This window comes from Pithys albifrons, chromosome 7, assembly GCF_047495875.1.
Source record: "Pithys albifrons albifrons isolate INPA30051 chromosome 7, PitAlb_v1, whole genome shotgun sequence".
NCBI lineage: Eukaryota > Metazoa > Chordata > Aves > Passeriformes > Thamnophilidae > Pithys > Pithys albifrons.
The window spans coordinates 22,244,014-22,267,601 of NC_092464.1; the positions used below are offsets into that span (position 1 = coordinate 22,244,014).

At 40.1% G+C, this 23,588-nt stretch overlaps 1 protein-coding gene across 6 annotated transcripts; it reads left to right on the plus strand.

Annotated features, from left to right (window-relative positions):
* Positions 1–1,063: 1,063 nt before the first annotated feature.
* Positions 1,064–23,574, plus strand: CROT (carnitine O-octanoyltransferase). 6 transcript variants are annotated; one of them, XM_071560499.1, is made up of 17 exons: positions 1,064–1,141; positions 1,845–1,968; positions 8,289–8,413; positions 9,324–9,505; positions 9,685–9,809; positions 12,395–12,503; positions 14,427–14,520; positions 14,614–14,739; positions 15,177–15,278; positions 16,286–16,369; positions 16,477–16,584; positions 16,830–16,960; positions 18,220–18,343; positions 20,343–20,421; positions 21,228–21,321; positions 21,490–21,609; positions 22,644–23,574. In XM_071560499.1, exons 2-17 carry the CDS (start codon positions 1,854–1,856, stop codon positions 22,762–22,764), a joined length of 1,839 nt encoding a protein of 612 aa, XP_071416600.1. In that variant the 5' UTR covers positions 1,064–1,141; positions 1,845–1,853; the 3' UTR covers positions 22,765–23,574. The 6 variants fall into 6 exon arrangements, with proteins under 6 accessions (XP_071416600.1, XP_071416597.1, XP_071416603.1 ...); XM_071560496.1 differs by lacking the exon at positions 1,064–1,141 and adding an exon at positions 1,150–1,224; XM_071560502.1 differs by lacking the exon at positions 1,064–1,141 and adding an exon at positions 1,156–1,173.
* The last annotated feature ends 14 nt before the right edge of the window (positions 23,575–23,588 follow it).

Here is a 23,588-nt window from a genome sequence, read left to right on the forward strand (position 1 = left end):
AAGTGGTGAAATACGTGGCGAAATATTTGTTCCAGGATGTAACAACTGGTCCAAATCCCACCCAGTCTCACTGCTGGTGGTTTCCGCTTAATCCTACTCCCATGAAGCTGCAAGTCACACCCCACAAACCTCTCTCCCACACACCATTTTAACAGGTGGCACAGAAACACACCAGTCTAGCCCAGACCTGCTCCACAGAAACGCCCTTGCAGATTCCTGAGCTATTGCCCACTCACAAAGCACCTGGGCCACCTACCCTGAGTGAAGAGGCCCCCCCGTGTCCAGCCAGGGCTGGCAACTGGGCTCAGTTCTGCTAAGGATGACACTGAAGTTAAGAGCACAGCCTTTGAGGGACAGCAGCTGGGAAGAGCCCATGGCCTCAGCACAGCCCCAGCTATGTTTTCTCCCCATGTTACAGAATCATAGAATACCCTTGAGTTGGAAGGGACTCACAAGGACCATTGAAGTCCAACTCCTGGCCCTACACAGGAGCATCCCAAGAATCACACCATGTGCCTGAGAGTGTTGTCCAAATGCTTCTTGAACTCTGGCACGCTTGATGCTGTGACCAAGTGACCTCAGCCACTCCTCAGATGGCTTCTCCTTAAGGCTCTTCAATCGCCTTTGCCTTCCTTTGGATGCTCTCTAATAGCTTAATATCTTTCTTTTATATTGTGGCATCCAAAACTGCACACAATATTCAAGGTGAGGCCTCTCCAGTGCAGAGCAGAGCAGAGCAGGGACAATCCCCTCCCTCGCCCGGCTGGCGATGCTGTGTCTGATGCTCCCCAGAACACAGTTGGCCCTCCTAGCTGCCAGGGCACTGCTGACTCATATTCAACTTGCCATCCACCAGGGCCCCCAGGTATCCACCCTCTCCTTCCCCAGTGTATACACACAACCAGGGTAGCCCGGTCCCGGCTGCAGAATCCAGCACCTGCCCTTTGCTAAACTTCACACGGTGGGTGACTGCCCAACCTTCCGATTTGCCGCGGTGCCTTCGAGGGAGTCAACAGCTCCTCCCAACTTAAAATTGTCCTTTAGTTCACGCCCCATCCAGGCCTCGCAGAGCGCAGGGGGCGGTCGGGCCGCCCCGCCCCCGCCCCGCCCCGCCCGTGGCGGCTTCCGGGCGAACTGGGAGGTGAGACAGCGGGGCCGGGGGTAGAGCAGGGGGTACGGCAGGGCAGACGGCAGGGCCAGCGGCGGGCCGGCGGCGGGGCAGGGGTGAGCGGTGGGGTGGGGCCGGGCCGGGCCGGGGGTGAGCGGTGGCCTCCGCCGGCCTCTTTCCTCGGCGGTGCGTGGCGTGGGGCAGACGGGTGGGCTCGGCTCCCTTCTTACCCCCGGCCCCCTCCGCCCGGGGCTGTTCGGGGCGGCTCCCCGGGGCCTGAGCTGCCGTAGACAGCGCTGCGGTGCCGCGGGCCCCGCTCGGCCCGGCCCGGGCTGGGGAAGTGGCCCGGGGAGGGACTGCGCGGGCGGTGAGGTAGGGCCGCCAGCCGGGGCGGGCAAGGGATTCCCCCTTCCCCAGTTATCTTCTGGTCTCGGGCGGGTGTCCCAGGGCTGACTGGCTTGTTCTCGGGACAGAAAGCGACAGTCCTCGAGTTGGTTAATCCCGACATGCCGAGCGTCAATAGGCGCCTGAACATCGTTTCCCCCAGCAGTGTGTGTGCCTCTCGTGGCTGCAAGCCAGCGAGAAATCCTCAGTCCAGGCTTTTGTCGGGAAATGCTTCCTGGTACCTATCTTTTATCGTGTGAATGACGGGAGGCCGGAGCGGGGGAGAGAACAGTATGCGGAGATTCGTCATCGAGCTTCGGCTTCGTGAATAGTCTGTTTGGTTGTGCTGCAGATCTGCATCATGGAAAAGCAAGTGCTTGAATCCTCCGAGGAGCGGACGTTTCAGTACCAAGATTCTCTGCCTTCCCTGCCAGTGCCTCCTCTTGATGAATCTTTAAGTAAATACCTTGATGCAGGTAATAACTTAAGGTCGTAATGGTAGCATGGCATGTGCTGTTGTAACCAGGCTACTCTGAAGATGTTTGTGAAGTGATTGTAGAGACAGCTTGTTAGCTCGTGTAATTGCAGCATGGAATACACACAAACTTAGAGTGCCAAAGGTCTTTTCCACATTCAAAACCAGAAATTAATTGTCCAGAGCAACCTGAGTAAAAGTTTTTGTTTTATCCCTCATTACCTTTCTTCAAGGGAATTGGGCACATGGGAAGGTTAATTTACTGGATTGAGGGTGGATTTTTTAAATTGTTTTTTCCACCTGTATCAGCTGGTCTAATAAAAGATATTTCTCCATCTACAAATTTTATTTTGCATAACTGCTTGTTTTTATGACTGTGTTTGGCCAGTATCTTTTTAAAACACCAGTTATATCAAACTCTTCTTTCTCACCGATGTTACATATGAAGAACATTTATTAACTATACAGCAGTAGGAAAAGGCAGTGGTGAGTATTTTTGGTTATGTAACTTAGATAATTCCTGCCTTGAAATGCTAACTAGTCTAAAGAAGATAACATAAGAGAAAAGTTTTGAAAACAACATAAATGTACTTGTGTCTAGCTTTGTTTATAAAGCAGAGGTTAGTTCTTTATTATCAGGTTTTGATATATTGGGATTTCCAAAGATACATTATCATGAGACAGTATCTTGAGATTATTTTTATATGTATCTTCAGTAATTTTCAGAATTCTAAAACATTGATTTTTTTTCTGGAATATCTGCTTTGTGTCTTTATCATCTTCCAGGTATTACGGTAATGCTAACAGAGTTGAGACACCTGGAGTTCTCTCCTTAGCAGAAACGTACTACACCAAAATTTCCCTTTCCCAAAATAGAATTCCTGAAGTTCACTCGGAGTTCCCATTTATTCTGTGTGGTGGAAATGGCCCACTTCTTTGGTGTTGCTTACATCATTGCTTTTTGATGCAGAATTTTGAAGTGGTGGTTTTAGAGCAAAGATGTGTGAGTGTCTGAAAAATACATGTATTAGTTTTGTTGTTATACAGATTAACTAAAGCTGTGCTGCAATAGTAGTGATCCTGCAGTAACAAAGTTGCTGTTTAGTTTTGTAAGCCCAGCTGGCTCTCCAAGTTAATATACAACTCTCATAGAGTGATAAAATCTGACAGTGATGCATTTGCTCTTGTTTTCTTTTTATGATCTGTGTTTTCATAAATTTTCATAAATAACTTACCAGGTGTCCCTTTTCATGCTGAAGTTGGTTGCTGCTTACTGTTTCTTGGACAGAAGGCTCACTGGTGGTTGGAGAAAAGTTAATCCAGTATTTGCTGTTCTGCCACAGACCTCCCTCGTACAAATGGCTTAAAGCCAAAGTGTGCAGTGCACAGTTCTAGATACTAGCTGTGTGTTTCTCATTGCTTAAGCTTGTTATATTTTTCAGTCTTTGAAGGTGACTGAAAGAAAGGAGGTGCTTCTGAAGAACAATTCAGAACCTCCAAATGACTCTTGATGGAGGCTCTAAATCATTTCAGGGAAATGTCCTTCATTGGACGAGGACTCCAGGCACTTGACATTAGTCAGGATGCCTGGTAGTAAAATGCTTGTCTTTTTAAAGCTAGTCAGCTGGAAAAGGTGAGCAAAGAATGTCTCAAAATATGCCTTATTTTAAGGCTTTACAGTAGCTATCTCTTCTTTCATGAGTAACCTTGTTTTGAAGGTAAGCCTTGAGCTGAGAAGGTGGCCATAGCCATTTTATTTAGCCCATCAGTTCACTCCAGAGGTTGAAATTCAGAAACTTAGACTCAACATGAGAGTATGAAAACCCAAAGTTCCAGCTTTCCCATGGGATCCTTAACTATGCAAGTGAAGGTGTCTTTCATGGGATACTTCATGTTTATGGACAGAGCTAATCTCTGATTCAGAAAGGAAGACAAGATTTATGGGCTGGAGAAAGTGGCAAGAGAAGTTTTGCTGAACTCTGGTGAGAAAGAGGATGAGTTCTGCTCCTTCCTAATAGTGCTGCTTCTACATCTGATTAAACAGTGTTTCAAAGGAAAGAGATCTTGTGTCATAGAATCATGTAGGTTGGGAAGAGTTTATCTGGACCAGATTCCTGCTCAGAGTTGATCCAATTACAGCAGGTTGCTCAGGCCTTGCTTAGCCAGGGTTTATCTGCAGTGATGGAGATTCCACGACATCTGTTCTGGAATGACCTGCTCTGGTGGTTGCTAATCCTCATGACTGGGGCAGGGGGGGAACAAACCAGCAATGACACAAAAAAACCCAAACAAAAATCCAAAACCCAACAAAACCTTTGCATTTTCCTTGTCAGAAATTTCCCATATTCCAAGTTTACTCCATTTTCTCTTACTCTGTTTCTCTACATTTTTGAGAGGAGCTATGCTTTATCCTTGCTATGGCTTTCCATTCACTTGAACAGTACAGTAAGCTCTTCCCTTGGCATTCTACTTGTAAGCTGAACAAACTCAGTTCTCAGCCCCATCTCATCATGCATTCCCCTAACTATCTCGGTCACCCCTTTTAATGGTTCGACTAAATTATCTGAACGGTCTTTTCAACCTAAACGATTCTATGAATAGAGATCAGAGTCTACTGATTCGGCTTTTTTTTTCCTACGTGCATATGGCTCTGTAATGACTTTTGTAAGTTGAATAACAGAGGATAATGACCCTCTCTTTCAATAGTACATGTTACTAAGGTCACTCTCTATGAAACATGAGTGTTGGACTTCCCTCAGTCTGGGAAGGCTTTCACCTTCAGGTTTTCTGGGTGAAAACTGTAGTCTGGCTAAATGGCATAGGTAAATGGCTCTCTCGCTATTCTTTCTTCTGCTGTGTTCACAACTGGTGGTGTGCAATTCAAGCTGCATCCAGATTTAGGCTAGATATGTTAAGTCACTGCCTGAATGTTTGCAGCTGTCATCTGTGGGGAAGGTGTAAGGGGAGTGCTGGTACATTTCCAATCATGATGGTTTTACAGTGGAACTTATGGAGGTCCCAATGCAATTTAAACATGGGCACTGTGTGATAATGCTTGAAAGTGGATGTTCTGCCTTACTGCCTAAGGTTGTCAGCATGTGTTTAAAATCACATTTGTGGGTGGTATGAGACCCTCACTCTCCATGTCTGTTCTATGGAATAGGAAAAATACTCCTAGTGTAGGGGTGACTGTAAGTGCATCCCTTAAGGAAAGCAGTTTAGAGTTCTCCCTTAAAGAGGAGAGAGCTACCTGGAGTGTGTGTGGGGTCCTGTGACCAATGAAATGCTTTGGTGAATGTGAGGTGAATGGGCTAGCCAATAATGTCATGACATGTTGGATGTGAGAGGATATCAAAGGTGTGGATGTTACTGAGAATAGAACTTCTACTACTATGAACATCTACTACTACTACTATGAACTACTACTACTATGAACTACTACTACTACTATGATCTATAAGCTATGAGGATACTGTGAAACTATCTTAAATAAACTCTCCAAGTTGTAAGCCTTCTGATCAGCCTTCTGATGCCTGCTGTGCCCGAGCAATTCTGACTGTCATTTATGCTGCCCCCTTACTCGGGATAAGGGGATCCCCATACCCTAGGACTTGCATTATACTGTTGTGGAGTACCATAAAGAGGCCAGGGTGCATCTGAAATGGATCCTTATCTTTCACCTCAGGACAGGTAACACAAAATATGGAGATGCATTACATAATTAGGATAAAAACAATTATTTTGAAGAAGCATGAGGAGGACTTAACCTTGGTGGAAGAGGATCAGCACCGAACAGGTTACACATGAAAAACTGCATGGGTCCTGTTGGGATGTGCCCATAAGTGCTGAGGGAGCTGGCCTTTGTCATTGGGAGGCCACTCTGATAATCTTTGAAAAGTCATGGTAATTGGTGAAGGTTCCTGAAGAATGGAAGAAAACGGATGTTACTACTGTCTTCAAGAAAGACAAGAAGGAAGATTTGGGTAACTACAGATCAATCAATTTCCCTTTAATCCCTGGAAAATAATCATGGAAATAATTTCTGAGCATATGAAGGACAAGAGGGTAGCTGGGAGTAGGCGGCACAGGTGTGTGAAGTGGAAATTGTGCTTGACCAGCTTGATAGCCTTTTATGAGGAGGTGACTGTCTCGCCGTATGAAGGAAAAATAGTGGATATTGTTTATATTGACTTTAGCAAGCCTTTTGGCACATCAAAAGCTTTTTAAAAAATTCTTCATAGATAAACTAATGAAGCATGAACTAGGTAGTGGACAATCAAGTGGGCTAAAAACTGTCTCAGCTACTGGTCTGAAAGGTTTGTGATCAGCAACACGTACTCCAAATGTAGGCCAGTCTCTGGTGGTGTACCCCAGGGGTCCAGTGATTTTTAATATGTTCATTAATGACCTGCGTGATGGGACAGAGTGCACTGTGAGTTTGGAAATGATACAAAGCTGGAAGGAATAGCTGATAGGATGGCTGCACTGCCATCCAAGGATGGTGCAGGAACAGGCTGACAGGAGTCTCATGATACTCAACAAACAGGGAAATGCCAAGTCATTCAGGGAATAATTTGAGACACCCGCACAAACTGGGACCAAGTGCCTGGGAAGCAGCTTTGCAGAAAAGCCCCTGGGATCCTGGTAGACATGAAGATGAACATGAGTCTGCGTATGGCCTTGCAGCAAGGCCTGCCAGTTGTCTGCAGGGCTCTGTTAGGAGGAGCATTGCCAGCAGGGAGAGAGAAGTGCTGCAGAGGACACGTCTGGAGTTCTGTGTTCATTTCTGGGCTCCCCAGTGCAAGCAAGACATGGACATACTTAAGGGAGCCCAGAGAAGGAGCCATGAGGACAAGGTCTTGCATTATGTGACATATGAGAAGAAACTGAGAGAGCTGGGATTGTTCATATCTTTGCAATATGTGTGATTGCTTGTGGAGGAGTGAAGAAGATGCAGCCAGACATTGTAGTAGTAACCAGTGAGAGAATAAGTGGGCACAATAAGAATAAGGGCACAAACTAATACACAAAAAATTCCTTTTAAATGTAAGAAAACTCTTTTTATTGCCAGAGTGGTCAGGCAGTGGAGCAGGTTGATACCAGGGCAGTTACAGAGTCTCTATCCTTGGAGGTATTTAGACCCAACACAGTCCTGAGCAACTTGCTGTAGCTGGCCCTGCTGAGCTGAAGTGTTGGGCTAGATGATCTCTAGGTCTGTGAAGAGGAGAAAAATAGTGGTTGTAGGCAAGCAGTCATAATTGCAGCAAGACAGTGTGGGGAAGTAAGATTTGAATACTACCAAGTATTTGAGATCTTGCTCAGCTGCAATTCAGTTGCTCCTAGCAAAAGATAAATTAGAGATGTTGCAGATACAGTGTTACTGAAAATGAAACAAGTATCCTCTCTTGTTTCTGAACAGCTGTAAGTATTAGTTATAACAGGTTATAACTAGCAAGACAGACAAATAATAAACTGACAGTAACGTCCAGCAGCCTCAAAATATTAATTGGACTTCACTGCATGGGCATTGAATCACCAGAAACACACTCATACTCTCCATTCTGTTTGCCATTGACTTTACAATTGAAGTTCAAAGATAACAGAAAATAGTATAAGAAAAAAATGAAGTGTGCCTGTATGGAAACCGATGTCAGCAGTGCCTGTGATGGGCCATAGATTTCATGGTAAAAAGAGTTTAAGGAGACTTTAGGATAAAATAATGATTGGTTTTGCAGATGTTTATGGAGAACTTTGACCTATGTGGCATATGATTGAGAGAATTCCAGGAGGACTTAAAAAAACTGGCTACCAATAACTGTGTTTGGTGTCATTCAGAAGTGGGCATAACACAGGAACAGTGAATGAGAGTTAATGGCCAGGTTGCTTGTAGGCCATAGACTTGAAAATAAAGGTAAGTAGCTTATAGCCAGTGCAGTAGGGTGGCAGACATGTGTGGCTCAATGTGTTAAAGGTCCTGTAAATTTAATTGCTTAGTGAGTTCTGTCACAGATGATGGGCTTGCACAACTCCATGGTATTTCCAGCTACAGCTGTAAATATATTTGATTTAGTTATTTGTTAGGTATTTCTGGTTTTCAGCAATTGCTTTCATCTGCCTGCATCTCTATTTACTTAAGAATATGTATTTTTGTTTTATTAGAACACATAAATTTATTTACAGATTCTTAAAAGGTGTTTTCTCTTCAAATACTTGGTTTAGAAAAATAAATTTTCATCCACTCTCTTGCCTGTGGATATCTGAGTCTTGGAATAAATCTCAGGATAGAGCTGCCCTTATAATAAAACCATTTTCTTTTTACAGTGAAGCCATTTCTAAATCAAGAGGAATATCAAAGAACTGAGGATATAGTTAAAAAGTTTGAAAATGGCATTGGAAAAGAGTTGCATCAGAAATTACTGGAAAGAGCTAAAATGAGAAGGAATTGGGTATGTATTTAGATATATAAGAAATCATAATTCAATGTAAGAAATCTTAATTCAACTTACGGAAGGTTATTCAGGATATAATTCAAAGGGTCATTTCACTTTTTTAAGTCTTAGGATCTTTCTTATATCTGCCACTTGGCCTATGAATATGAAAATGATTTGTTTTTTTCCAAAGCTGAGTTGGTAAGGGAGCTCACCAGCTGAAATTTAGAGTTACCTACCAGCTTTTGAAGGTTTTGTCTGTCAGTCTCTCCTTCTATGACATCTGTCCTTGCTCTGTCCACCCTAGCAAAAAAAAATGGCAAACAAAAAAAACCCACAACAAAAAAAATCTGGAATTCAGAATTTGGTCTCTCTTACTGCTTAGAAGGAACTATGTGGTAGCATTTAAGGTTGTGTTTCAACAGAGGAAAGGATGCAAGGAAGGTCACTTCCAAGTGGAATTCATGACAGCTTTGTAAATCTCAACATGACACATTCCAGGGTGGGGATTTTCAGATGGTGACACAAACAGTACCTTATGAACTCTGTCTCAGATCTCCTCTCAGCACAAGTCTACTTTCCTTCCATTCTTCATGGAGTAATCTCTCTGATATTTGAATGCAGCAGCCCCAGCTGACATCTGCAAGAGTTTAAGATGATGAATATCAGAGAAGAAATGTTCAGGATAATTTACAATTTAATGTTCTCAAGGAGTATTGAATTTATTTCAAGCTGGAGAAGAGCTAAATGTGTCGTTACCTTCAGCAGTTAGTTTTGAACCACTGTGCTGCCTTGTGTTATATAGGAACTACTGATCAAAGTATTAAAAAAAAAGTAAAAGGAGCAGGCAATTTCACAGTTAGGTGATTATTAAAGAATTAATGACTAAAAATTAATTATTTCTGATGCTAAACATTTTTCATTTCAGCTGGAGGACTGGTGGCTGAATGTGGCTTATCTTGATCTTCGCATCTCAACACAAATACACTGTAATATTGGAGGCCCTGGCCCCTATATTGAACACTACTGGCCACCAAAAGAAGGCACTCAGATAGAAAGAGCATGTGTAAATATCTGGCATGTCCTGAAATACTGGGATCTATTGCGAGCGTAAGACTTTAAGAAAAAATAATTGATCCTAAATATTAATGATCTATTCTTTAGCTGCAAATGTATGTTTATGTTCATTGGCATGCCTTCACTCTTTGCAGTAAAAACCAGTTTTGTCTTATCTACATTTCATTCCATCATTATAATTTGTTTTTATTTTGGTGTATTTGTTGCTACAGAGAGAAGGTGACCATAGAGAGATCTGGGAATACTGTTCTGGACATGAACCAATTTCGAATGCTCTTCTGCACTTGCAAAATTCCTGGAGTTACCAGAGACTCACTTGGCAGTTATTTTAAAACTGGTAAACAATGAAATTTGGGGATTAATACAAGCAAATGATTTTTGTTAATATGGAGTGCTCACTTTAACCATAAAATACTTGCTTACTCAAGCACTAAATCAGATACTAGTTGTTGAGTGCTTATGTAAGAAAGTAAAGAAGACATCTCATCTACAAGTTCCCTTTTTGGTCCGATATTTAGTCCTTACTAAATAAGAGTAAAAGAATGCTCTGCTTCAAATTCTATGTTACCAGTCTGATACCTATAATGAGTGTGCCAGCATTAAGAATTGAGAAATTGTGTGTGTTATAAGTGTGTGTGGATTCCATGTACTATATGGGCAGAATTTCAACATCATTACTAATGGTACTTTTTTTCACATTTGAGAGTGCATTTCTCATATTCTTATACATTCTGTTGGGATAATTCTTATTTTTTATCATTGTGCTATTTCTTGGCTTGGTCAGCTGCTTTTATTATCAACCTTGAAAGTACTCCACAGAGCTTTTTGAAGGCATTCTCCTAAACTACCAACAGTTTTCTAGGGTTCAGCATCAAGAGCTACAATGTAGTGTTCTTATTCATCCCTCACTACCAAATACTGTAGCATTAGCAATCGGCAAACTGAAAGTGTAACAGCCTCCTATACACATTCTGATGCATCCAGAGCTGTTCAGTAGTGTCGCTCTACATAATCATGGGAGTTATGAGTTCCAGTAAGACTCAGGAATTCAAGAAGGTATTGCCTTGCTCCATAGAAAATGTCCAAGCAAATCTCCATACCACATGAAATGATGAGAAAATGCAAGGTTGAAGGTGGATTTCAATGGTTTATATCTTACCACTACAGCTGAAGAGTCAATTCAAGTATTTAAACTTACAAAAGTTTAGAAACATTCAAATTGTGGGAGGTCAATGTGCTGTTATGATCACACTTCATAAATAGAGGTATTACCCAGTGGAGAGGCAATTTATGTCATTCCTGTCCCTCTCCTGCCTTAAAATATTCTAAGAGCATCATTAAACAACAATCTTGCTTATATAATTTTTCATGTCATACACAACAAGCGATACCCATTTGCTGCATGTAGGTTGTCTGCCTGCAGATGAAATATTTGGTCCAGTAAGTTGTCTTGTTTCTGTGTGATTCATGGAGAAATACAAATACCTCCAGAGAAGGATTTGGGCCATTAAAATATGCAAGTATGTAAGATAGAATGAATTGCCATCTGGAGGGATCTGTTTTTCTCCATTGGCCATAGAGGGAACTGACATGGTCTAAACACTAAAAGTAGTATTTAGATTGCAGAGTAGGGCACCTAAAATTTATCAGGTATTGTCAGTTTGGAGTCAAAGACCGTACTTGAAGCCAAGAGAGCCTGGTCAGTGGAGCCTGAGGAGCTATTTGGTTCAGCTTGCAGCACATTACCCTCATGAGAACACGTGAAGAGTTCATTAGATGTTACTGAGTGTTTTGGGTAGATCTCCACCAACTGTAGTGATGTGTCAAACACTTAATTCTAGGTGTGGTAACTTCCAAATTTAATCCTGCCCTTTGCTTTAGGCAGTTGAGGTTAGGAGAATGCTACCTAAAGTAATTGAATTAGTTGTCATCCCTTCTGATTTTTGCCATGTTACAAATTAATTTCATTATCTGTGAAGATGAGGTCTAAATGAAATGATAAATTCCTTATTCTAGAATGTCTTTAACCATTTATGTATTGAATTGTGTTACTTGATTTAGAAAGTAGGACTATAAAGATAGATGTTAACAGCCTTATAGATAAGGTTAGGATTTCTTTGGGTGCCCATTCAGTTCCATGTAAAGAACATTTCTTCTTTTTCCCAGAGCAGAGTACTGGGCTGGAAGAGATGTAGCACAGTGGCTCAGTGAGAAAAAATAAAACAGTATTTCTTGGAATTTAAACACCTAGTTCTCATATTTTCCAACTTTAGTCTAATTTCCAAATAGATGGGTTCAGGAAGGCAATGCTATGCAAATATACCTGGCCTGGTGTGGGCCAATATCATCTGTGGTTATGAGTAGTGGCCAAATTGGTGATTTAGTGCTCCCTTTTTCCAGATGTGCATGTGCCGGTCAGGTGTGATTGACATGGTAGTGCATCACAAGCTGCATAACTGAAACTGGTCACATCTGACACACCTGTTAACAGAAGGACTCAATAATTTGCAAAGTGCCTTAGCAACAGACTTGCTCAACAAACAGTGCTCATGCAAGAGGGAAATGTTGCTAGATGAATCTTCAGCAAGGAACACTCATTGCAGCAGAGGATGTTCCTACAAGATACACAAATAAATGACATTTTCTACTTGGTAATGTCAATGGCTTGAAGTAGTTTATAACACTGGAAGTTACTTCTGACTTCTGTTGTTTTTTAAAATGTCTTCAAATTTGCAGTAAGATCATGCAATTGGACTTCAAAAGTTACTCTTTTTTTTAATCTTTCCTGTGTTTATGTTCAGTGTGAAGTCTGCCACATTTTGAAAAAAAAACGGTCTGTATGAATTGCTGAGATTTTGCTGTATCTGTCACTCACTTTATCCCCAAGATTGGATTTTTATTTATTCTTCCTTTTCATTTCAGAGGCTGAAGGTGAATGCCCATCTCACTTAATAGTCCTGTGTCGAGGTCGAGTGTTTGCATTTGATGCTATGCATGAAGGCAGTGTGGTGACTCCTCCAGAGATATTCAGGTTATCAAAATACCTTGTTTTAAATGAGCTGTTTTATTTAAGCTACATACCAAGTAGGTTTTCTTTTTCCTATTCTCTTCATCCCACAGAATTAGATATGAGAGAGGCTACAGCTTCTCCTCTAGCTGAAGGTTCAGATTTGAGTAAAGTCTTGTGTAGTGAATGGCATCTTCTTTCTGTAAAACATGTTTATTTTGAACTGTGTTAATACACCCATAAAGCATCATCCCAAAGGGCTGAAAGATACTTCAGTAGGAAACATTTATATATGAAGTTTCTTTTCATGGAAATATTGAGATTATAAGTATCATCATTCCTTTCAGGAACAATCCACATTGATAATGGTCTCATTGCTACTTAATGATTATCAAAGATGAAACACCACTGTCATGCTGATTCAAATCTAAGACACTTGTGGTCAATTTTCTCAAGAATAGAGGGCCTGGAATTTGTGTTGGTGAGTGTGGCAGAGTCCAAACTCACAGTATCCACTGACTGACTTCCCGCTAGCTACAGAGCAGCACAGCAGCATTGCACTTGCAGTTCTTGCCTTTGCACCAGACCTGTGACAACCAGCCACATTTGTGGCTTGGTTTACATTCCTGAGCTGTTACAAAGCAACAGAGTGAAAGAATTTTGATCTTCAAAAACTAAATTTCAGCACTAGTGTAACTCGCAGCATTTGAAGCTTTTCTTTGCTGCATCTCCTATCTCCCAGTAGTGTGTTCAGGTACTGGCTTTTAAATTGTCCGTGCAGTTGTGGCCAAAAGGTTTCCCACTCTCTTGGTTGAACTCTGATGTCACATACAGAAGCAGTTTCAGCCCAAGTCTCTTGTGATCAATTTGGAATCTATATGCATCTATTTAGTAAGAAAGGATGTTAACTTTGTCTAGGAATAACTTACTGTATTTGTCAAAGTGCTGCTTACAGAGCACAGCCAAAGGCTTGTAATTAAAATTGGCAAAAAGCGTATGGCCAAATTCTTCAGGCAAGATAAAAATAGGTTAGAAAAGCTAAAAATCACTTTTTAAAAAAAAATCTGGTACTTTAATATGTAATATTTTAATATATGTATTTCTGATATTTGTAGCTGTAAAGCAAGTAACAAATAAGGAACACCTGGAATACAGACAAAAAAATCCTAATGTGTTGTCTATAGGAAGGCCAGGTTGGATTGGGTTTGGTCTGGTGTTTGGGGTTTTTTTGACTTTTCTTTTATAACCTCATCATGAGGGTCTTATATTTTTGAAAACAATGTAACTAATGATCAATAGTGAAGTTTAATGGGCAAGAGTACCAGAACAAAGGACAAGCCAGGACTGAGTGCCTGTAATTCGTGGAGTTCCTTTAATACCTAGAAAAACATGTGAAAAATTGAATTTGCAATGTCAAAATTACCTCTCTGTTAATTGTTCTTCTAAGGGAAAATGCAAGGAAAAGGTAGGAGGAGAATTACTCTTGTGTAGTTCAGACTCTGCATTTAGGGTGCTAGTGTTCTGCCTTAAATTTCAGGGTTTATCTGGAGTGCAAGGTTTGTGCTGTATCTGATTAGTTGCTATAAAACCTACAAAGCTGCACTATTGCAGATGTCTGCACTCCAGAAAGTCTGATCTACACTACTGCAGTCTTAAATCTGGTTTTAAATTAAGGGCACAATAACTCTTTAGGACCATGATTATTTATATGTAAGTTTGTACTGGATTTGTAGCTGCAGTTTGAATTAACCATTACTGTCTGAAAACTGAGCAGATGTTCAGTTGTCCTTAGAGTTTGAGGGAGATGATTCATGCTTCCTGAAAATTCTCAATGGCTTGTGAATGTGGAACAAAATTCCAGCTTCACAAAAAAAGAGAGAGAGGAAAAAAGGTGACTTTTTTTCCTCTCCTTCTGTTTGTTAACTTCAGGTTTTTATCTTCTTAAAGGCAACTTACATATATACAGAAAAGATGCCATAGTGAGCCAGATGGACCAGGACTGGCAGCCCTAACAAGCAATGAAAGGACAAAATGGGCAGAGGTAGGAATGCTTCAACATTTGGTTCCTAAGAAAAGCCTTGTGTTTACTGGCAGTATATTATTTCACTTAGCTTTGTCTTTTTATATCTTCCAGTTACGGGAATATTTGATTGATCTTGATCCAAAGAACTTAACTCTTCTGGAAAAAATTCAGAGAAGTGTGTTTGTGGTCTCCCTTGATGATTCTAGTCCCCATGCAACTCCTGAGGACTACACTGAGGTAGTTAAGGATTTTTGATAATTCATGTCTGATAATCTTTACATAAAAATTTCTTCTGCATATAGACAGAAGTGGCATATGTTGCTCTTTCATAACAGAAAATGAAGCAGATATATATGCAAATAGTGCTTATGTTTGATCCATAGGAAAGCATAATAATTTGAGTTGTTAGGACGTTGGAAAAGGGAGTGACTGAAATCTATCTTCATTTCCTTTTAGCCCTCTGTCCCTCAGGGTTTTCAAAAACATAGTCATCAACTTTTTATCACACTTTTAATTAAAGACTTAGGCTTATAATCATGTTTCCTCTTGAACTGGATGAAAATGTCTTATCTGTCAGGGAGAACTTGCCCTCTTAATGTAGACTAGGTTTAACTGACAGAGGTTGGCAGTGTATTCAGTGGTTTTTAAAACTCAGTGTGTGGCCTTTGCTTTAGCTTACACGGCTGGGGCTAACAGGTGATCCGACTGTACGCTGGGGAGATAAATCCTACAATATCATATTCTTTTCCAATGGAACCTGCAGCGCATTCTGTGATGTAAGTTGAAATTTCTTCCCTCTTATAAACCTTTTGAGTAGTTATTTGCTGAATTTGCCCTTCCGCAGTATAATGTTAAATGCTTAATTCGTTCCACTTTAATATGGCTTTGTTTACCAGGCACCTTGTCTGGCAAGTTTCTGAAAGCAGTCAGCTTTCTCAGTGTTTGGTATTACACCATACTTGAATTAAGAGCATGAAATCTGAATTCACAAGCTTATTTCTAAGAGTATTTAATAAGTGAGTTCCAAAGGAAAGAAAACCAGCGCACATGTATATGTATGTATGACCAGACTTCACGAATGAAGATTTGGGAAGGGGTCTCCCCACATGGGTGTGCCCTTCCAGCCTGCGCAGGGGATTTTTTAGGTAAGGCACAGCGTGTGCAGAACTGGCCCCACCATTTAAGTCCTGAGGTCCATCTGCCACAGCCGAGCGAGCTTGGACAGGGACAGTGAAAGTGAAGTACTCAGGACTGTCACAGCACCCAAACTAACCAGGGCTGACTCTTCTGAGTATCCGAGATCTGACGGGATGGGATGGCAGGGAGGCATTTAACTGCCAGGGGACGGTCCCCACTGAGACTCAAACTTATGACCTTGGGATTCAGAGTCCAGAGTGCTCTCCTTTACACCACAGGACTGCCCTACAGTGCACAAGAAGGCTTAAAATTAACTCTTTGTGTGATGTATCTGTTTGAACAGCTGTGTTTTTTAAACTCATGTTTTTTGAACTCATTATTGCATGACCATAGGGGTTCACATCTTGCCTGAAATCTGCCTTTCCACAGCAGTAGTACATTGTGCCTCCTTGTCTGGCTGTGGAGCAGTCAAAACAGTGGGTGGACTTAAAGTCATTCTCTGTTTATTGTAGAACCAGAAAAACAAGTCCCGCACTGTGCAGTAAAGCTTTTGGTCTGCAGGAAAAAGAGTGGGATAGGTAAAAAAGCAGTTTGATCATCTTGCAGTTATGCAAATAATGTGGTATCTTGTCTTATCTGATTCCAGCATTCTCCTTTGGATGCCATGGCTGTAATTACCATGTTAGCTTATACCGAAAAGAAGATAATTGAAAATGAGGGAAAATGGAAGGTATCTATCCTTTATAAACGTTCAAGTTTATTAATTAACATGTCTTTTCTTTTGGATAACATTTTCTGTTTACCCTTCTTTCTTTCTTTCTGTCTGCCTCTTCCCAGGGATCAGATAATGTGAGGGATATTCCATGGCCAGAAGAACTCGTATTCACAGTGGATCCAAAAATTATAAGTGAAATTGGACATAGTAAAGAATTGTATTACAAGAAGGTGGAATTTCTTGATACTTCTCTCAGTTGTGCCTGATACTATTTTGTTCTATTTGCATGTTTTTAATTGGTCTTTCTCCATGCTGAAGAACGGAAATGAATATGTAATTGATAAATTGATGACTCAGGGGACTTAACAGATGGTTAAATTTGTTACATTGTTGGTTTATGTTGAGTGTGTTTTGAAGTGGATCAAGTTGTGATATTTCTTGACTTCAGTGGTTTTTTCCTCCTTTGTTGTGACAGATATCTGACTTGCAGCTGGTGTCTTATGCCTTCACATCCTTCGGGAAAGCATTGATTAGGAAGAAGAAACTTCATCCTGATACATTTGTGCAGCTTGCCCTTCAGCTTGCTTATTACAAATGCCATGGACGGTAAGAAAACATCAGATTAGGAATAAAACAACTAGTTTCTTGAGTAAAGTTATGTTGATGTAAGAATGAGGAACTAAGGGTTTTTAAAGGTAACAGTTGCATAGGGCCATACTTGGTTCAGAAGAATTGTGTCCTTGTGACTATAGGGATAACGTGTGTATGTATTGTGGACTGAATGACAGAACACAGTCTACAAAAAGGTGACTTTGGGCTGTACAAGTGAAATATTTGGGCAAACACCATATGCACAGTGGGTCAGGATTTTCTACTGTCAAATAATTGGTCAAATAATTGGTCAAATTTATCTGTAGCAAGTGACAACCATCAATAAAATGTTTGGTCTTCCATGCCTGTAAAAGGCCTTGCACACCTCAGTGTCTCACTTTTTGTAGAAACATTGAATGTGAATATTCAAGCAGAACAATAGAGATATAGTGACCCTCCAAATGCCTGCTTCTAAATTTTTGGATGTGCTATTTTATTTTGTATTGTTGATTAAAGGCGTCATTCATCCTGGTACCAGTATTACCAAATTTCTGTTTGCTAGCTAGCACTTACTGTGGCTTGTATAAGTCATCACTGACCTGGAGAGTATTTCTTGGTTCAGAAGGAGGGTTTCCTTACAGGAGGGTGATCCCACTGATGATGTCTGTCTCATCATAACAAAGGCTGGTAGATCTGGGTTTGCTACACATTAGGATAAATTGTCTGACTAAAATAACCTGTTTGGTCTCTTGTAAAAATACAAGTATGTTTCATATAAATTCTATATTAAATGACAAACTCCCGCAGGCTGGAGGTGCTTCAGGTAAAAACTGAATAGCTGTGAATATGCAGCAGAGAAGATTTTGACCCTTTTCCCTCTAAATGTATTGGGATACATTGCTTATTTTAAACGTCTCTTAATTTTTGACGATTTGGATGGTGCAGGTGGTTTCTTTAATGGAAATATATAGTGAAACTGAAGCTTGTGCAATTTCAGCGTATTTTTGCTAGAGACTGATAGATATGTAGTCTGCAGAAAATAACCATGAGAATGCAGACTTTAAAGGTACGATTTCAGTCACCTGTCTCATAAAAGTGCATAGAGTTCTTTTGTGGCTCTTTTTTAGATGCATAACTTAAAGAAAATTCGTGGGTTTCTGCTACTTGTAACTGAGGTTGACGTGTAAAGTCTTTGGCAGGACGTTTTGAGTCCTTGAGAGAACAAATAGTTTTGTTAAGTTAATGAGATACTCTTCCCTAATTTTTGTTCTTAGTCCAGGTTGCTGTTACGAAACTGCCATGACCAGGCGTTTCTATCATGGCCGCACAGAGACCATAAGACCATGTACTGTGGAAGCAGTGGAATGGTGCAAGTCCATGCTGGATCCTTCTGGCAGTGTAAATACTGAAATCCTGCTTTAATCATCATGTCTTTAGGAGGCGTGTCATTTGAACTGATTAAAACTCATTTTTTGTTGTCTCATTGGTGAGAGTTAATGTCTTTCCAGTGAGACAGATTTCAGATATTGAGTTGCATGAACTCTGGTTCTGATCATCGTGACTGAGATGTGCTGTCATGTGTGGGCTTGTTTGTTTTTCTATCCTATTTACGTTCTGGTTTAAAGAATGTAACTGTCTTGAAGTACATTCACACTGATTTTTTTCATACCTCAAAAGGTTACCAGGTTGGAATCAAAGTATTCTGCTGTGTAGTGGTTCTGGTTTTTTAATTTCCAAGTGAAATCAGGAAATGTCTATCTAATATTTGCATCAGAGAGCAAGACTGAAGTCTTGTTTGTGTCCTAGCAGCAACAGGGCTATATTCCAAAGTGTCTCTGAATAGCTGAACTGGAGACCTTTTCTTTTCCCAGCAGCTACCCTCTGGTGCTTGGCTGGCAGAGCATGTCATGCCTTTCTTGCCAAGTGAGAGCTGTACTAAAGCATTTTCTGTTATTCTCACTGTCCCTTTCTCAGAGCCTGAGAAATTAAGCAAGGAGAAGACTCTTGAGACAAAAGGCTATGTGTCATTAGAAGATTCAAAGGTTCTATATTATTAATGCATCTGAAAAACTTAGAGAAATATGGCTGTCAGAAAGTATGTGTGATTGATAATTCTAGTCTTCAAGAGCACTTTTTCCTGGGCTTCATGGACTTCTTTTGGCATGTGCTGCAAATTTAGAACTCAGTTTTCTGGCCATGTTCCAAATCTGCTTTCATATTCCAATTGTAGACTGAAATTACTTCCCTGCTGTGGGTAATACACATGGAGGTTTGATACTTCCAACACTAGCTGTAGCCTTTTTCTCTTTGGAATATTAAATAGCATCTCCAAATATCTCCTTATTGTTTTGGTTTTTTTAATGCTAAACTCCTGGGGCTTAAAAACTCTGTTCAGTAGTATTGAAATTAACATGCTTAAAAGTCTGCCCTTTTATGTGCTATTTAGTTAGATATTTTGGAAAAAATGCTTTTGTCTGAAATTTTCTTTTGTCCCTTGTGAGCTTAGTAGATTGACTTTTATCCAAATTGAGTGCCTGCTGCTCTTGTTTCACTTTTTCAGCTGCAGCCTCTCAGGTGATGAATAAAAGGATAAAGGGTGCTTCTTAAGTAGTTATTGAACTAGGAAGATATAAGATCCTGGAAGTCAAAATCTTGAGTGTCCAGAACTATTTCTCAAGGTGTCCTTTATAAAAAACATGTTACTTATATTCTCTCTGAATTTAATACGTAAGTTTCAATATAAAATTGAAAAAACCCATAATGTTGCTCAGAACTGGCAATCAACAGAGAAAATTTGGGAATGCAGCTGGCATCTGTGTAGTTATATTTAAGCTCTTTTTTGTTTTGTTTTCTGCCTTTTATTTTCTTTTTTTGTTTTACTTCCTGATTTTTGTCATAAAAAGTGATAGAATACAATATTTCTGTTGCAAGGGGCCTTCAGTGATCTTGTAGTCCAAGTGCCTTGTTTAATTCAGGGCATGATGATCATGGAAGTGCAACCACACCTGTGTCCTTCTGAGTAAAGGGTATTGTAGAAAATTTTGGGGTTTGATTACTCTGGTTCACAGTGGTTACTTTTCATTGTTTCAGCGTTTTTGGGAAGGAGCATGAGGTTTAAAATATTGTTCACTGCAAAAGTGATCAGAGTAACAGAACAGAGATACAGGAAACAAATGAGCACATTCTTCTCAAAAAGGATTTTGGATTTGGGAGGAGTTTGAGAGAGGTTCTATTGTACCTTTAAACTTCCTCCATTTTCTTCTATCTAAAATTGTTAGAAACTGCAAAAGGGAAAAACTTGATCTGTGATTCCCTGATGTGTTACTTATTTGGATTGGTTTTGCTTTTTCTTTTTTTTTTTTTTAATTTTTATCCTGTCTCCCCCTACTTTGCACAGACTTACCAACAACTACAGCTGATGCATAAGGCATTTGCCAAGCACAATAAAATGAGGAAAGAATGTGAGAATGGAAAAGGTACTCTGGGATCAAAATTTTTTTGTTTTATTTCTTGTGTGTGAAAAGGGAATATTGTTGTATGTTAGTACATTTTCTCTGTCTCCTAATTTTCAACCTGAATAAAAACTATCCCTTAACATTTTATACTTTAATATTGGGGAGAAGAATTAAAACCTAGGCCTTGGACCCTTCCTTGTACCCCAAACATATGTTCGTTGTGGATATTAATTCAGTTTTTCTGCCTAGCTAAATGTTATTTCAGAATATCTTCCAGTCAAATATATGCTTGTCTGGAAAGTGAAAAATGTGGTCTTTTAAGGGAGAGGAGAGATTTGGGTGAGATACTAACCTACCTGTGTTAGCACTGTATGTTATTTTAGGAATTAGAGAAGCTGGGAAATAATCACCTCGATGAACTTCATACTCTCTCTGTCCTACTTGGTGTGTTATCTAGACAGTTGTGGCCCTGAAAGCCTTTTTGCCTTGTTCACATAATTGCCAGTGGGCCATTTTCATGGTGAGGAACTCCTGCTTCTTGGCTGAAGTGGGAGTTTTTGTGGGTTTTGTTTTCCACAGGTACCAGGATGGGTTTCTCTTAGGTAATTTGATTCTGTGCTCAGTGCTGCAAGTTGAAAGTGGTCAAGGCCTCTTAGATCAAATATGTGGGAAATGTTTTTGGATGCTACAATATGAATCTTGTTTTTCAGTAGACTCTGTTATCTGTCCTTCAGCTGTTATTTGAGCTCCCAGCTATCCAGACCAGTAGAAGCAGACAACCAGGAAATGCTGCTGTTAATGATTCTGTATTTGCATTTATTTGACAGGTTTTGATCGTCATCTTCTGGGTCTGCTGCTCATAGCACAGGAGCAAGGACTGCCAGTGCCAGACCTGTATGGGGATAAGGCCTTCACGGTCAGGTAATTCATATTCTTGTCCCATGGGGAGTTGTATCCCTTGATACCAGGGCCTTGGTTACACTGCCCTTACACATGCTGATTTCTTAATCTCTAGGACAAAATCACTTTCATAAAACTCACTTTAAGTTATCTTTAAAAGTGCTGCTTTTCTTTTGTGTTGTTTTACAGTGGAGGAGGTGGGAATTTTGTCCTTTCAACCAGTCTGACTGGCTACACTAGGTTCAGTGGATCTGCGCTCCCTATGGTACAACACGGCTATGGCTTTTTTTATTCAATCAGAGATGACAGGTAAGGGTATCATTTCATTTTGGGCATGGCTCTGTCTTTATCACAGAGGGAGAGGTGGCTAACGATTGGAATGAGGAAAAGACTGAAGAAATATGGCTGAACATGTCAGAAGAGGTTGAGAAGCTTGGTGCAGGAAACAGAGGCAGTGGTGCTCTGAGAAAGTGTTTGTGTAGGACAAATGGTAGAGGTGAAGTGACCACCGAGATACTGACAATAAGCAAAGAGTAAAGAAAGAAGGGACTAACAAAAGTACTTAACTTACTTCAAAATAGGCTGTCATTTTAAAGATAATTTGTGACATGCAAAGATGTTTTTTGCAAAGGTTTTTAACTGAGCTAGAGCAGATAAGAGTACAGGTGAGCACACTGCCCATCATTCTTTGAGCAACACATGCATCTGACCCCTCTCAGTAACAAGAGGCTAAAACATTTGGCTGCATTTCTCCTAAAATTGTAGGATTTGAAAAGACCCAACTTTGGCTTATTGCTCTTATGGACAAAAATTACTGCTTTCTTATGAAAACTGAAACTACTTTGACTAGAGTGTTTAGACATAAGTTGCTGTTTTGTGATTTAGGTGTAACTCGACGTTTTCCTAAAGCTAAATATGTATTGTGAGCTCATTTGAATCAGGCTGAGCATACAAACCATTTATTCTCTGATATATGGCTCTCTTAAAATAAATGGAACTAGATAAAGATTTACCTTTTATTAGGTAAATAGAAAAAACTATTTAAAACCTTTAACTAGTTGCAGAAGAAGCACTATCATTTACAGCATTTTCAAATCTAAGCAGGAAAGTTCTATCACTGTGTATGTAGCCAAGGGTATTTAAATCAAAGTATCTGGTTTCAAGGTCTGTCAGAATTGTTGCTTACTGAAGGCATTGTGGATCTGAGTCGTTTTTTAATGTGAAGACAGTATGTGACAATTTTACTTCAGGATCTATGTCAGTAATTTCAGGGCAATTTGTGTGACTTCATCCTGGACCATAACAATTAAGTGTGGTAACTTTACTATTTTCTGTATTGATAGGATTGTTGCAACTTGTTCTTCTTGGAAATCTTGCCCAGAGACTGATGCAGAAGTGCTGTGTAGAACTGTGTTCCAGTGTTTTCATGACATGCTGCAGTTAACAGTTACAGCACGGCTGTAAGCTTGATGATGTAAAGGGCTTTGCAAACTCACCAGTTACACAGAGTACTTACAAATGAAATGCTAATCAAGAGTACTGTTATATTCAATTTAAGACATTTAATGTTCCATGTGAAGTCTACCTATTTTTATGGGATTTACTGTGGTAACAGTACCCATTTAAGAGTAATGTAGCCATTTGCAACAGCAATGCAAGCAGTAGTACCTTATCTGTGTAGAACTATGCAATATTAAAATATGCCTCAACAATGCAAATGTACTTCAAGATGAGATGGAGTGGAGAATTGATGGGAGACCTGTATTTATGATCGCAACAGTAGCACGTAGAATAGTTTGTAGTCTACTGATATTGTTTATGCCAGTGGAGCACTTAACTGTGTACTTAATAGTAACCACACTATCCTCTTAGGTGATTATGCTTCCTGTTCATAGTGGTTTGTGAAACAGAAGGGCTGCCTCCATTGGGTTACATGGTATTTTATACGTTATCTTTCATTTTTGCTATCAGGTTTATACCAAATAAATGTTGTATCCATGAATGGGGATGTTCCCACTACATTTATAGTATGAGTGCACTACAATCTTAAGTATTTTGAAAAAGGATTACTCAGTAAAGACAGAAAGCAGCATAAGTTTCAGATTTCTCAGTTTTCATCTTCTAGTGAACTGAATATCTGCTGCTTTGCACTAATAATACACAATAAAAGTAAGCACTCAATAGTTTGATATGGTTCTCAGGATTTTAATACTTGATTCCTCTGAGCAGCTTTGTATTTTCCTTTCACAGAAATAAAATTCTTCTAAAAATCAATGGTCTATTAATTA

Coding starts and splice junctions, on each gene's coding strand:
- CROT (XM_071560499.1), top strand. CDS start 1,854: ATGGAAAAGCAAGTGCTTGAATCCTCCGAGGAGCGGACGTTTCAGTAC. Junction 21,322..21,489: donor GATAAGGCCTTCACGGTCAG/GTAATTCATATT, acceptor GTTGTTTTACAG/TGGAGGAGGTGGGAATTTTG. Junction 21,610..22,643: donor TATTCAATCAGAGATGACAG/GTAAGGGTATCA, acceptor CTGTATTGATAG/GATTGTTGCAACTTGTTCTT.